The following is a 14,867-nucleotide window of genomic DNA, read 5'->3' as shown; positions in this document are numbered from 1 at the left end:
TTGCTTCAAAAACAATTGCACTTGAGTGAATACAAACGTGTTGCACATGTAGGCCATTTTGTGTACTGAGGACATATAAATGCGTGTCTGGGCAGACACGTATTTAAATCTCTAAACATCATTTGTTATTAAAAACCATTTCACAGATCTATAGGACTGTGTATCCTTGGTGGGATATGTGCTCTCTGAGTGCATTCTAGTTTTTTTTGTTTGTCTTTTCTGGAATTTAATTTGCTATATTTTGTTAGCAGCTTCAATTTGGCTTTGAAAAATGGGAAGCCAAATCATGCTGCGTGTGCTGATTTTGGGGATGATAAGTAAGTAATAAGTTAAATCAGACTTTTTATTGCTGCTGATGCATTTATGTAAATTCACTGACTTTTGTTTTTTGATGTTAGCAGTCTCAGATCTGTGTCCAATTGCATTTATGCGTTTGTTTTCATAGGTACGGTGACGGCTCAGACAGGTAAGTTGAAGCTTAGATATCCTCTTAGTTTTCATTTGTTCATTCTCTATAAACTCATTAACTCAAAAAACTTGAGACTAAAAGAACAAAACAAAATGTATTGGGTTACAGCTAATGTCACTGCTGTATGATTGTTTGTTAGTGGGAATGAGTAGCATTGAAGAGACAATGTTAGCTGCTAATGCAGCTTATGTCGACTCAATTTCAATTTATTTGTCCCTTCTAAGGTTTTCACATCCACCAACCAGATGTGGAAAATAATTAGATATAGTGCTTATAAACCTAAAGTCTTGAACATTAATTTTTGTCATAACAGAACAGAATTTACAACCCATGTCACTGTTGAGCACCACATAAAGGAGCAATTGGTAATTTCTATAAAAAAATGTGTTATTTTTGCTGAAACCGTCACTATATCTTGGCAGTTGTAAATGAGACAGGCAATCAGCCACCTCTGGCTCCTCCTAGTGCTCTCAATTTCATTTACAAGAACCCACCACAACTGAATGAAAATAACCAGGAGGAGACTCTACTGTAGTTTCAATCATCCCACGCTCTCTCACAGTCAAGCTCAGCATCTTCAGCAGCAGCCTCAGGGTGACCTTTGTAAATACTATGACTGATAAAGAACCACCAGAAACAGAAGAATGTTGAATGTTGACTTCACATGGGACACAAACTTTTTACCAGGAAGTCCTTCAGACAAACTTGTCCCACATGCACACACCCAACAGTGATGCATTTAAAACAAACTAAACAAGATCATCAGGTGGTGTTACATTGCTTTATAAAGCAAGCCAGTTTCACGGCAGACATTTTAATAAGTCAGAGAAGGAAAAGTACAGGTGAAACTGATTTGATGAACGATAGCTCAGTTCCATCACACTGAACCATCACAGTGATCCAGCATGCACAATACCAGGATCCTGAAACTGGCTCAACTAGTTTCTAGTGTTTGCTAGAAATAGAAAATCTATATCTGTGCTTTTCCTGCTATGACATAACAAAAATGTCTGCTGTGAAAAGGGTCTAGTCTGGTTGGTCAGTATGCTGGATTACCAGTAGGTTAACAATTTACTTATTTATTTATTTATAATATGACATCTTCTTTCTTTCTAGGACCCCTCTACCCGATTGCTGGAACAACAAGCTCTCGATCCGATGATGGAAGTTCCCCTCAAATTTCTCTGCAACGACCTTTTGCTTATTTCGGACATCTGTATCACAACATTTATGTATGTAACAATGTTTTATTTGAGGGCTTTTAAAAATTCTGGCATGTTTTGTGGAGGATTTTTCATCAACTGTTTCAGATCTTATAGAAGTGTTGGAATTAGTCTTGATCAATATTGTTATTGTTATATGTATATATGTGTAGTTTTTAACACAAACAAATAATTTTGAAACAAAAAAAAAGAAAACAAAATATAGTAGTTGGCTAATACTATCAACAGAAGCACAAAATAAAACCGATATACCTACAAAACTGTTACAGACACTTACATGACAAAAAGTTTCACTGAGACCCACATGAAACCACCAGGAGACTGCACAACTTGACACACCATCGTTCACTTTTGAACGAGTTAAAATTGTTGTAAATGCAAAAATGCAAATCCTGTGCAATTTCTGTGGTAACAAATTTCAATAGCATGGTGTGGATTTATGCTCGCACAAATATGCAACTGAGAACACAGTGGTCAATGGCTGGGGTCCAGTTGTGTCTAAATCAAACCATCAAATATTGACAGATAATGTTTTTGAAGTATTTGTACAAGATTGTTTTGCAAGATACTGTATGTGTGTATTTACCTACTACTCAACAAAACAGGATAAACAGAAAGACTAATGTGCACTTGAAACGATAATATCACTTAGCGTCACCTTGCAACTACAGTCAGCAACAGCCAATGACTGCGTGAGCCCATTTACAATTTGCTTCACATTCTTTTTTTAAATGTACACTTAAAAGAAAACAGCAAAGAACATATGCAATTAACAATCTGACAGCTATGCCAAACCAAAGTAGACAATTATATCTGAATAGATTTACTATGCAGTTACTCATGATATGGTTCTAACATACTGTAGCAATAAACATGTTGATTAAATGACATGCAATTGTAGATACCTAATAGTTCTTTGTTTGTAAGAAGTGGTTTATTTGCTTCCAGGTGAACCACAATGGACATCTGACCTTTGACCATTCATGGCATAGTTACACGCCTGAAAGGTTTCCAATGCATGGGTCCAGAGATATCATCGCTCCATTCTGGACAGATTTAGACAACAGAGGAAATGGCCAGATCAGCTACCAACAATACACAAGTGGCAGTGTCCTCCAACGAGCTACACACGACATTAATAGCTACTTCCCAGGCTTGAACTTCATTGCCAACTGGGTCTTTGTTGCAACATGGTATGAGGTGGCCTACTATCCAACCACAGGAACAGTAAGTCATCATGGTCTAAATAGGGAAAAGCATATGATGTGTATGGGGTTTTTTTTACGTATTGCTATTAACTATAATAAACAATTTTATTTTCAGCAAACAACTGTCCAAGCAGTCTTGATCTCTGATGCCCAGTACTCCTTTGTGCTGATGAACTATGGGATAATAGCCTCAACATCTCATAACGTACAGGTTAGAGCCATTAAAATGACATGCAATAATATATAAAATGTTTTTATGTTGTCATGGTTACTTATGCAGTAATGAAAATGTACAAAATACAAAAAAAAACACTGAATTAATTACATCAATGTAACATGTTCCTCAGGCTGGATATGACACCATCCAATCCATTCACCATTTCTCCATCCCTGGATCGTTTTCTGATGCTTCACAAGGCAGTAACTCAAATTTTCGGCTGAGGAGCAATGTCAATGTACCCGGTCGCTGGGCTTTCCGGACAGACAGTGGAACAAGAGGCTGCACTTTCAATGGTAAGCCCACAACTAGACCGTGGTGACGAAGGGACTTCTTTATAGTGATGTGCATATGTGAACACCACTCTATGAAGATCATGTCAAGTCTGATGACAAATCTGTGTTTGTTTCACATGCTGCAAACTGCCGAAAATATTTTGTACTGAACAGCTTTTACCTGAGAACGTGGTGACAAAGGTGATAAAGGTATTCCAATCCAAGTGGCAAGAACATTTTTTTATATCATAAATTGGTGATTTGTATTAGTATGCCAAAAATAACTCAAAAGTCAAATCGTTGGGGCATCTTGGTGTCCTACAAGACTGAGGCACTGACTTCAATGTCATTCAACTCTGTATCGCTACATTTCTTGTTCCACTCTACTGTTTGTTAAAAAAATTAAAGCAGAAATTACCTCCAAACTTAAAAAGTCAGATGGTATTAAATGGTAGCAGTGTGCATACTGAAGCCAATGCCTTTCACACAACTTTTCTTTTCATTTTCTTCATAGGTGAACCCGTGCAGCTGGGTGACTCATTCTGGAGCGACAGTACCTGTGCACAGAAGTGCACCTGCACCTCAGCAGGTCTACAGTGTCACAACCAGCCCTGCTCCTTTTCCCAAATCTGCCGGCCAACTGCCTTTCAGTTCTCCTGCCAGACAGTGCAGAGAGGCACCTGCACCATAAGTGGTGATCCACATTACTATACCTTTGACAACACAGTGTTTCACTTCCAGGGCACCTGCACCTATGTTCTCTCAGAGCAATGTGGTCGTGGGCTGCCCTACTATAGAGTAGAGGGCAAGAACGAGCACCGGGGCAGCACCCGAGTTTCCTGGACACGACTGGTCAAAGTGTTTGTCTATGGTGAAACCATTGAACTTGTTAAAGGACGTCGTGGTGAGGCTAAGGTTGGTGATAGGACTAAGTCTCAATTTACTCCATTTACTGCTATTCTTATTTATGTAGTATCTTTATAACTATGTTTTGTTTGCTATGTTTGTGCTTACATTAGGTTAATGGAAACTTTGCAGCCACTCCGATCTCCCTTGGCAACGGCACTGTTCAGGTTTATCAGACTGGTTTTTCTGTGATCGTCAGCACTGACTTTGGCTTGGAGGTATCCTATGACACAAACCATTATGTCAAGATCCGTCTGCCCTACACTTATCAGAATGCAACATGTGGCCTGTGTGGAGACTTCAATGGTAATCCCAGGGATGACTTTCGAACCCGTCAAGGCGAAGTCGTGAGTTCAGACGTGATTTTTGCCAACAGCTGGCAAGCACCAGGGGACAATGAGGCTGGTTGTGGGACCCGATGTGGAGGTCTAGACTGTGCTGGCTGCACTGCGGCTCAGACAGCTTTATACAGCAATACTGCCCACTGTGGTATCCTCCAGAGCACTTCTGGACCTTTCTCTTCATGCCATCATCAACTTCCCCCACAAAGTTTTGTGCAAAGCTGTGTGTATGATCTTTGTGTAGGAGGAGGGTATCAGCCCATTCTGTGCCAAGCCCTAAATGTGTATGCCAGTCGGTGTCAACAGAATGGTGTACAGCTGCCAAGCTGGAGGAGAGAAGGCTTCTGTGGTACGTCTGTCAGCCATTCAGCATGATGTCAAAATATCCTTTGGGTAAAATGTCCTTGATGTCTATATCAATGTTTGTTTGTTTTTTATGTCCAGAAATCCCCTGCCCATCCAACAGCCACTTTGAGTCCCAAGGCACAGGTTGTCCAGCTACCTGTGTTAATCCCAATTCTACCCACAACTGCCCTCTTCCTGCCCAGGAGAGCTGCATCTGCAATGCAGGCTACATCCTCAGCGGTGGAGTCTGTGTCCCTCATGCAGAGTGTGGCTGCAGCTTTGAGGATCGCTACTACCGCTCTGGAGAAACTGTAATACTAGACGAGGACTGTGGGAGACGTTGTAGATGCAGTTACGGCTCCATGACCTGTCACTCCCACAGTTGTGACCATCTTGAATCATGCAGGGTGGAGGAGGGAGAAAGAGGGTGCAGACCTAACAGCTATGCAACATGTTGGACAAAAGGCCCAGGGTCATATCATACATTTGATGGACTGGCATACCAGTATCCTGGAGCATGCCGACTGACCCTTGCCAAAGTAATGGGATTGTCAAGTCACCCCCACTTTATGGTGACAGCAGAAAAAGTGCCCAGAGGCCTGCAGGGTTTTGCCCGGGTGCTGAAGTTTGAGGCAGAGGGAACGCAAATTTCCATTGAAATGGCAGGTAGCAGCAAAGTTCAGGTAAGTGACTAGAATATATATATTATTCTATTATTACTCTATTTTAAACACTACATGCAAGAAAAGAAAGAACCTTTGTTCTCTCCCAAAAAGTATGACACTGACTGTTAAATGGCCCTTTAGGTTGACAGTCGGCGGATCAGACTACCTTTCAGCTCAGCATCCAACCGAATCCAGATCTACCACAGCAGCATCCACAGTATCATCCTTCGCACCTCCTTTGGTGTAACTGTGCAGACCGTCTGGCCTCACTTTGTGCGTGTCACTGCGCCAGGTATCTACAGTGGTTCGCTAGGTGGACTCTGTGGTAATTACAATGGTCACCCGCATGACGACTTTCGCACACCCAATGGCATTCTGGTCAACAGCTCTCAGGATTTTGGGGACAGCTGGCGGGATGGCTCCCTCGCTGCACACTGCGTGGACAGAGTAAATCATAATTCCACAGTGAATTACAATTCTAGTGAGCACTGTGGAATTCTTAGCTCACCACATGGGCCGTTTGCCCAGTGTTGGGCCGTGGTGAACCCACAGCAGCATGTGGATGCATGTGTGGAGATCCTTAGGGCTTCTAGTGATTCAGCATCAGCGCTATGTGAAGTCCTACGAGATTATGCACTAATGTGTCAACAGAGGGGCGTTACCCTTGGACACTGGAGGAATGCAACTGGCTGTGGTAAGCACGTTGGTCTGTTTTGGCGTGGGTAACTTTGATGGCAACAAATTCAACAACTATGCTAAATCAATTTCTTTGTTTTTCTCCAGAACAAACCTGCCCTCAAAACAGTCATTATGAACTCTGTGGAACCTCTTGTCCCTCCGCCTGCCCCAGCCTCTCTTTCCCTTTCACCTGCACCACGGTGTGCCAGGAGGGCTGCCAGTGTGATGACGGTTTTGTCCTCAATGGAAACCAGTGTGTGCCACCAATAGCCTGCGGATGCTATCACCAAGGGCGCTATCGGCGAGGGGGTGAACAGTTCTGGGATGGTGAGGAATGTCAGAGCTTGTGTAGCTGTAATGGGACTACTGGGGCTGTCCACTGTGTTCCCAACTCCTGTGGTCCCCAGGAGTCCTGCCGTGTGGTGGATGGTGAGTTTGGCTGCCATCCCAGCCCTCATGGCACCTGCTCTGCCTCTGGAGACCCCCACTACCTCACTTTTGATGGCAAGGCCTATGACTTCCAGGGAACCTGCCGCTATGTTCTGGCGACCCCTTGTAATACCACTGATGGACTCCACCAGTTTTCAGTGGAGGCTAAGAATGAGCCGTGGAATGGGTGGCCAGTTTCAATCACAGCTGAAGTGTTTGTGAATGTTTGGGGCTATCGAGTGCACATGTCGAGGGACAACCACGGTGTCGTACAGGTGAGTTACACTGTTGCAAACATTCACTATGATATAATTCCTCAGACTCTACATGTATTTATAATCTTCACTGGATAAGACAGATGTCATTTTGAAAAGCACCAGATACTTGCAGCACAAATACAAATCTGTGATTGTTCATCCAAGTCTCTTTTGGTTTTCCAATCTTAATTTCCAATTTCCAATGTTAAAGGTAAACGGAGTTACTAAAAATCTACCAATTGTCCTGAATGGAAGTCATGTTTCTATATATGCAAGTGGATCTCGCACATTTGTCAGTGCTGATTTTGGTGTGAGCGTCACATATGATGGATGGAGTACAGTGTCTATCTCTGTACCTTCAAGTTACAGGTATCTGCCATGTTTCGATGCTTTGAAATATATATAATCAATATAAATCTATATATCTATATTATCATATATATATTTGGCACATTTAGCAATCTATCGGCATATTTTTGACTGGATGAATTTGATTATTGTCATCAATACAGAGGGAAAATGTGTGGACTTTGTGGAAATTTCAATGGAAATCCAAATGATGAGTGGCACACCCCTTCTGGAATGATGGTCAATACTCCAAATGAGTTTGGGAGAACTTGGAAAGTGGCTGGCAACTACACCTGCAGTGATGGGTGTGGCTCCTCCTGCCCACGATGCACCAATGATCGACCTGCTAGAGCCCAGTGTGAGGTTATTCAGGCAGCTGACGGCCCCTTTAGCTTCTGCCATGAGCAGGTGGACCCAGCACCATATTTTAGTGACTGTGTGTTTGATGTATGTGTGTCGGGAAATGAAGGCCAAGATCTTCTGTGCAGGGCCATTCAGGCATATGTCAGTGCCTGTCAGTCTGCTAATGTTCGAATCTACCCTTGGAGACAGAACACCACCTGCAGTAAGTCAACCAGTCAGATTGTTATTTATCTACCATATATACAACATAAGAAGCAGATTCATTTTTAACCACCTGCCATTTCTTTCCTCACTTATAAAGGACTTGACTGTCCAGCCAACAGCCATTACGAGTTGTGTGGTACTGACTGTGGCCACACCTGTGCCAGCAGCATTGATGCCACCTGTGAGGAGGTTTGCTCTGAAGGATGTTTCTGTGACGAGGGCTTCGTCAGGAGTGGGACAACATGTGTCCCTGTGGAAAGCTGTGGCTGCCAATATGATGGCTTCTACTATAATGTAAGACACATCCCAGTGACTTTCTATGGTTGCAATAAGCAACATGATGTCAAGAACATCTTCTTTTTCTCTTTTCAATGCTGCAGGCTGGTGAATCCTTCTGGACAGAGGGTTGCTCCCAGCGGTGTGAGTGCCATGCTCCCAATGACCTGCGCTGCTCTGCTTCATCTTGCACTCCTGCACAAGAGTGCACCATCAGAAATGGGCAGCTGGGCTGCTTCGATGCAATGTCTACTTGCACTGTGTGGGGGGACCCACATTACATCACATTTGATGGGGCTCTGGCTCATTTCCAGGGCACATGCTCTTACATCATTTCTGAAAGCGTGAGCCACGGCATCAATGAAACCCAGTTTCAGGTAGTAGCCACCAACAATCACCGCGGCAACAACCGCGTGTCATTTGTATCAGCAGTGGATATATACCTCTCAAATCAACTAGAGAGTACATATATCAGGATTGGACCCAACAAAAGAGTAAAGGTAAACTCTTTATTAATTTTGATATTAATAATTTTCTATATATGCTTATTTTTAGCATAACTAAAACAATTGTCCCCCCACCTCGTCTCTGTCTGTCTTAAATCTCTCATCCCTCCAGGTAAATGGAAGTGAGGTGTCTCCTCCCACCACTGCAGGACCCTTAGCTCAGGTAGAAAGGCAGGGAAGCTACATAGTGGTCGATGCCATTGACTTGATAGTCCAGTTTGACGGCCACAGTACTCTACTGGTCAGAGTCGGTCAAAACCGTGAAAACAGAGTCATCGGGATGTGTGGAAACTTCAACAGTGACCCTGCAGATGACAAAGTCTTGCCCAATGGCACCTCGGCACAAAACGATAATCACTTCGGACACAGCTGGAAAGCACCCACAAGCCAAGCAGGGTGAGGTGCTGTAGAAAGAACTTGCATAGGGTACTCCAGACACAAAGTGGCATTAAAATATCATCGTTATTGTCAGTTGAAAACCTTATGACAAATCTTGCCAACCACAGCTTGTACTTCTTAAAAATTTCAAGTAACAGTGCAATGCATTTGCAGTGTTCCACGCTTATGTGTTGCCAAAGTAAACAAAAGTCTGCACAAGTCTTAAACTTATGATGTCTTTTCTAGATGTGGATCCACAGATGAAAGGAATGGTGATGGATTGAACGACTGTCCCTTTATGGGAGAATACTCTGAGCTCTGTAGTGTCATCACCAACACTAGCGGCCCATTCAGTGCCTGTCACCTGCACTCCGACCCTCAGCCATTTTTCAGTTCCTGTGTCTACGACCTCTGCCTCTACACTCCAGCCAATGGCATGCTGTGCTCTGCTGTCTCAGCCTATGAGAGAACCTGCTCAGTTTTGGGACTGAACATCCCCGACTGGCGCTCGGGTTTGCAGTGTGGTGAGTTTTAACTGGTCTAATGCACAGTCAAGATAATGAAGATACTTGTGGAAAAAGGTATTTTTGTCTCAACTTTTCCACATTATTTCCACAGCTGAATCAGACCCCTGTGAACAGCTGGACTGCACAGAATATGAGTGGTGTGGTGAGAAAGACGGTGTTTACGGCTGCTTCTGTGATGAGCACCACCATCGGCCCAACAACGAGAGCTACGGTGAGGGCAGCTTGTCATAAAACACTGCTTTGTTTTTTAGATTGCTGAAATGTACACCAACACAAGAACACAGAACAAAAGTATCTGTTCTTATTTTGGTTGGAACAAAAAATAATCTACATTAATCTACAATATACACATAATATTTTATGGCTTTATGGAGATTTAGTATTCTCTAGCTTTTCATCATTAACTCCCTTTTTAAACGTGCATTAACAGAATGTTTGGGCACTTGAGAGCAGCGCATTTGTCTGTAAACACAACACTGGCATATTATCGCCTTATAAATCTGATATTGTAGGCAAACTAGTTAAACTAGGATTAAGGAGATACAGAGCAATATTAACATTCACTTGGGCTCATCTTTCAGGTAATCTGATGAATAGAAGTCTAATATTCATTCTTTTTTATCCCTCTCTCTCCTGAGAGACAATTTCTAGCTCTTTAGCAGTTTAATACTTTGCCATGTTCACCAGCATATTTATCATAGTTTTTCCCCCCAAAAAATAACTGCCTGTTGCAGGAAATGAGGCTGATGAGAGTTGTGCCAGTGAAACAAAAGAGCAAAGTTGTGGGCCGTAAACTGGTTGTTACAATATCTGTGACATTTCCATATTTCTATGTTAAGTAAATTCCCACTTCACAGCTCTGTTCTGTGTTTGCCACTACAAGCAATACCTTTCATATGATTGTTTTTGATTCAATTTGATCCATTGTTAATGTAAAAATTATTGATTAGTGCAGTTTTAATCAGTTACACAAAAACTTAAGATATTATTTTCAATTTCCGTCTCTCTTTCATAGATTCGTCAATCACTTGTGTGAGTAGCTCAGCTACCATGTCCGTGTCGCGCTGCCAGCTGTTTGAAGCTGGCTTTTACTCCAGCGCACTCCACCTGCGGGAAGACTCCTGCAATGGGACCCTCCAGGACGGCCGACTGGTGTTCCATTTTAACAATGACGAAAACCTGTGTGGGACAGTTCTCAGGGTACAGCCCCTTGACTATAACATTATCAACACAGAGTTTTAGATGTAAATGTTCTCCATAAGAAGTATAATCAACATGAATCATTTCATCCTTTCCATTTTTAGAGCAACGGAACCCATTTCATCTATGAGAACACCATCCAGGGTGACGTGGACCCCCATGACGGTCTAATTAGCCGCCAGAGAAACATTCATCTGCCTTTCTGCTGCGAATATCCACTGGTCCAGGCGCTGTCTATGGCTGTAGGCATCAACCCTGTAGAGAGGTGAAGATACCATCTCCTTTAACCAAATCAAAATGACCACAGTTGTTTTTATATGGTGAAGATCTGTCCATAGCGATGTATCATAGCAGAAGTAATGTTCGTAGGGTTTTAATATTTACATATTCTTATGTCTTACATTGTATCAAACAGTACTAAATCTGAACCTCAGAGCTTTTTTGAGTACTTATTTTCTACTGCACTGTCGCTCTATGATGACAGTGGCAATGACAAAGACTTAAACCAGATGCCCTAGCTTATCAGAAATGTTGTGTAATTTCCCGCTATCTGCATTCTGCGCCTTCATTATTAAACCTACCTTTTTAAGCGAACAATACAAAGGACTTTGTCCCTGTTCTGCAGGTGAATGTGTCAAAGATTCCCAGCAAGACTTTGCCCAGCACTTTTTATCTAAATTGTATTCACTGCACAGCAGTTAAATCTGACTTAATGGGTAATACTTGATCTTGGATGTTACCAAAAACTGCCAGTGAATTGTCACATTTTGTGTTATTTTTTCGCAGCATTGTGAGGAAGAAGCTTCCATCTGGCCGCGGACTTTATCATATGAGGATGATCCCCTACCAGGACGCTGGCTTCCACTTCCCCTTGACCAGCGGCAGGAACATAGAAATGGAAATCGACCAGAGGCTGTACGTGGAGGTGCGGACAGAAGGAGTCGATCAGCGGCAGATCTCCACCATTCTGGACTCTTGTTGGGCCACGCCGGTCAACCTCCCCAGCTACCCTGTCCGCTGGGATCTCATTAGTGCAGAGTAAAGAAGCTAATTTCAGAAGGGTTTCTCTTCTCTCTTATAATCCACCTGGTAACATGATGAACATGAACTTCTACATCTTTCTCTATCTTCCAGGTGTCCGAATCCAGCAGATGGTACAGTTGAGCTGGTTCAGAACGGCATCTCCACTGTGGCCCGATTCTCCTTCAAGATGTTCACCTTTACCAACTTTTCATCCATCTACCTGCACTGTCAGGTCCACCTGTGTCTTCTGAGACAAAACAACTGCAGCGCTGTAAGTACTTCTGTGTTTGTGCGTGCCTTTGTACTGAGATTAGATCATCAGGAGCATCAGCAGAAGCCTCTAATGTTGTTTTCCTACAGCATTGCTACCCCGGTTACCACATGCTCAGAGTTCAGAGGGACGTATCCTACCAAGAGTCTGCAGACATCACGCTAGGACCGCTTGTCATGATGCGCGATAGCAAAAGTAAGTCTCCCTTGGCTTTTCATTACTTTTGTACCCCTGTATGCGACGTAGAGCTTGACCGATATATTTAATGCAAACTTTGGTTGCTCTTTTGTAGATAAAAGGATGAAAAGCAGTGCTTCAGGCCAGTTGACCTCCGTGGTGACCCTGCTGGTCAGTTTGCTGACTGCCAAAACCCTAACCTAGAGAGATCAAAGATGAATATATACATCTTGGACCACCACATATTGATCAGTCAGCAGCAGCGTAATGGCTGTGCATAAATATATGAATGATCTGTTTCTTTTTTTTCTGTTAAGATTCAATGGTGGTTGTATGGTTTGTGACTATAATGTTACAGAATATTTACAAATATTTTAGAAATCTCTGGTCTAGTCTGAAATGGTGGTAGTTTTTCTTTTTAACACTAGAAGGCAGCATAAGATCAAATACATTTGGTTCTGTTCCATGTAACTTGTATCTGCTGATCACCTTTTTGTATTTAATATAATTTTATCAGTTATATCCTCAGGACTTTCTCTGTGATATATTTACCGTTAAACATCATTGCATATGAAGATGAAAACAATATATTAAGTTATTTATCTGAAATTTGAATCATAAGCAAATCTCTTAACACCCTGTGCATTTGTTTTTGGTAAATGGAAGAAATAATTTTGCTTTACAACAGTAGTGAACATCAGTGTGTAGCATACTGAAGTTGAAGCACTTTCTTGTATTTGCTGTTATGATGTTTATTGATTTTATCATAAATTTCTTTGTGGTGATTGTTATCATTAAGTTTTTGACATATAAGAGGTAATCATATAACATGAAGCTTAAAAGTATGAATAAATAATTTTCATCCATGGAGTATGGATCTCATTGGACAAGAATTAACCTTTTTCTATTGTACATGCCGCCGCAAGTTGCCAGTTGCAACCAGACTAACAATCATCTTATCAACAATAATCAGGTTTTGGTTAAATATCCACATGGCACTGCAGAATAAAGCAACTGTCTGTTCTGACACTTAAGCCAATGCAAAATGTCAATAATCTGAACATGACGTACATCTCTGAATGTCTGCTTCTTCTCAAAAATGTCTGTAAAATTTGTCTACACTCTCACAAAAACAACTATATTATCTTTTTAGATAACAACAAGGAGGGAAAGAAAGTTGAGAGGTCATATCCTCCTGATTTCTGATCATATCAAAAAAAAAGAAGGCAGTGTCACATTGATTGTGATGCTGTTAGTGAAAACAGAGGTGTCTGTGTGTGTAGTCCTAATGGATTGATGTGTGCCCAAATTTACACCCCACTGCCACTGTGACACAAATTCAATCTTTTAAGTTGTATCTTTTAAATTGACTGCAGCCCTTTTGAGGCCTCTTTGGGCCGATAGCACACAGTGTATTTATGTATTGATGTGTTATGTATTTATGTGTAGAGGCTGCTGGAAATTGGCAAATAAGGCTTTAGATACAGCCTGCAGTGTAGAGCATGTGCAGTGCACCAGTACAGTACAATACATACTGATGTATACATGTAGGTAAACAAACACAAGACATGCTAAGGAATAAGGGGGAACTTAAAAAGAATTCAAACTAAAGGTGTTTAGATTGTGTTATTACAGGTAAATTTGACCATTACTGAGCGTCAATCCTCCATGAAGCAGCTGTTAAGCGAAGCTATACAGATAATTTGTATCGATGTTTCTTGTACTTTTGTTCTAAGTTCTGGTCAGTTTTAGATACAAGTTGAATTGTCTTTAAGTTTACCTTTGGAAGAGACATGTTCAGTTCGAATGTTATGAAATGACCTATAGTCAGACCATCTTTTGATTATGATATTGTGCAGTGATTACGTGTGTAGGTAGTAGAGTGTTTCAGTATGTACTGTAGGCTACAATTAGTACAAATTATGACACTGTGAATTTGGAAGAATTATATTGTACATTGCAGGCTGTAATCCAAAGCATTTCAACTTTTCCCACTATAAGCAGTGTCTTCATGCAGATTTCTTTCCATTTCGGATCAGGTTTCCTTGGGCCAGATTGACAATATGGAACAGTTTATCAGATGAAAGTATCAGGTGTTACTGTTGATGCAGGGCAGAGGCAGAAGTAGTCTGTAGTGTTACACGGAATTAACCCACAGTCAGAGAAGTCTAGTCTGTAAATCAATGAATAAATCACTTCTATTTTATTAGTGTGAATGCTCCAGAGCATTCACACTATATGTTCTTCTACTGAAATACTTTGGCTTGCTTCTCCTCCCACACTGTTCAAGATATCAACGTCATTCACACTGCTAAATGTGCAGCTCAATCGGGAATCGAGTGCTATGAGTTTTCTCATTCATAGCATTCATAGTTTTCGTAATATTCTCCTCCGACGAGGGGCGTGCAGGGACCGTCGGATATTCCAGCGTTCTCACGGTCCAAGCCTCTCCTCACAGCAGAGCAGCGTGAAAGGAACAGGGTAACATTAGAACAACATTTAAACATGACAGGAGTGGAGCATTATGGCGGTGGCAGCAGAGAGCATTCACACTGCAATTTCTCCAGAAATTGCAATTTCT

The 14,867-nt window shown here is 41.8% G+C and overlaps 1 protein-coding gene across 1 annotated transcript; it reads left to right on the top strand.

Moving 5' to 3' along the window:
* The first annotated feature begins 271 nt into the window (after positions 1–271).
* On the top strand, positions 272–13,152 carry LOC139219615 (alpha-tectorin-like). The gene is given in 24 exon segments (XM_070851538.1): positions 272–317; positions 1,586–1,701; positions 2,641–2,919; positions 3,248–3,413; positions 4,159–4,307; positions 4,412–4,988; positions 5,084–5,667; positions 5,791–6,112; positions 6,421–7,031; positions 7,225–7,382; positions 7,526–7,816; positions 8,048–8,222; positions 8,309–8,704; positions 8,823–8,873; positions 8,923–9,010; positions 9,013–9,106; positions 9,335–9,612; positions 9,707–9,826; positions 10,631–10,815; positions 10,920–11,080; positions 11,602–11,853; positions 11,950–12,109; positions 12,199–12,304; positions 12,402–13,152. Coding segments are annotated over 24 exon segments (5,454 nt in total). The 3' UTR covers positions 12,491–13,152.
* The last annotated feature ends 1,715 nt before the right edge of the window (positions 13,153–14,867 follow it).

Source organism: Pempheris klunzingeri, chromosome 20 (genome assembly GCF_042242105.1).
Source record: "Pempheris klunzingeri isolate RE-2024b chromosome 20, fPemKlu1.hap1, whole genome shotgun sequence".
Taxonomy (NCBI): Eukaryota; Metazoa; Chordata; class Actinopteri; order Acropomatiformes; family Pempheridae; genus Pempheris; species Pempheris klunzingeri.
The sequence above is the reverse complement of the archived record's forward strand: the minus strand, read 5'-3'. Positions and strand labels throughout refer to the sequence as shown.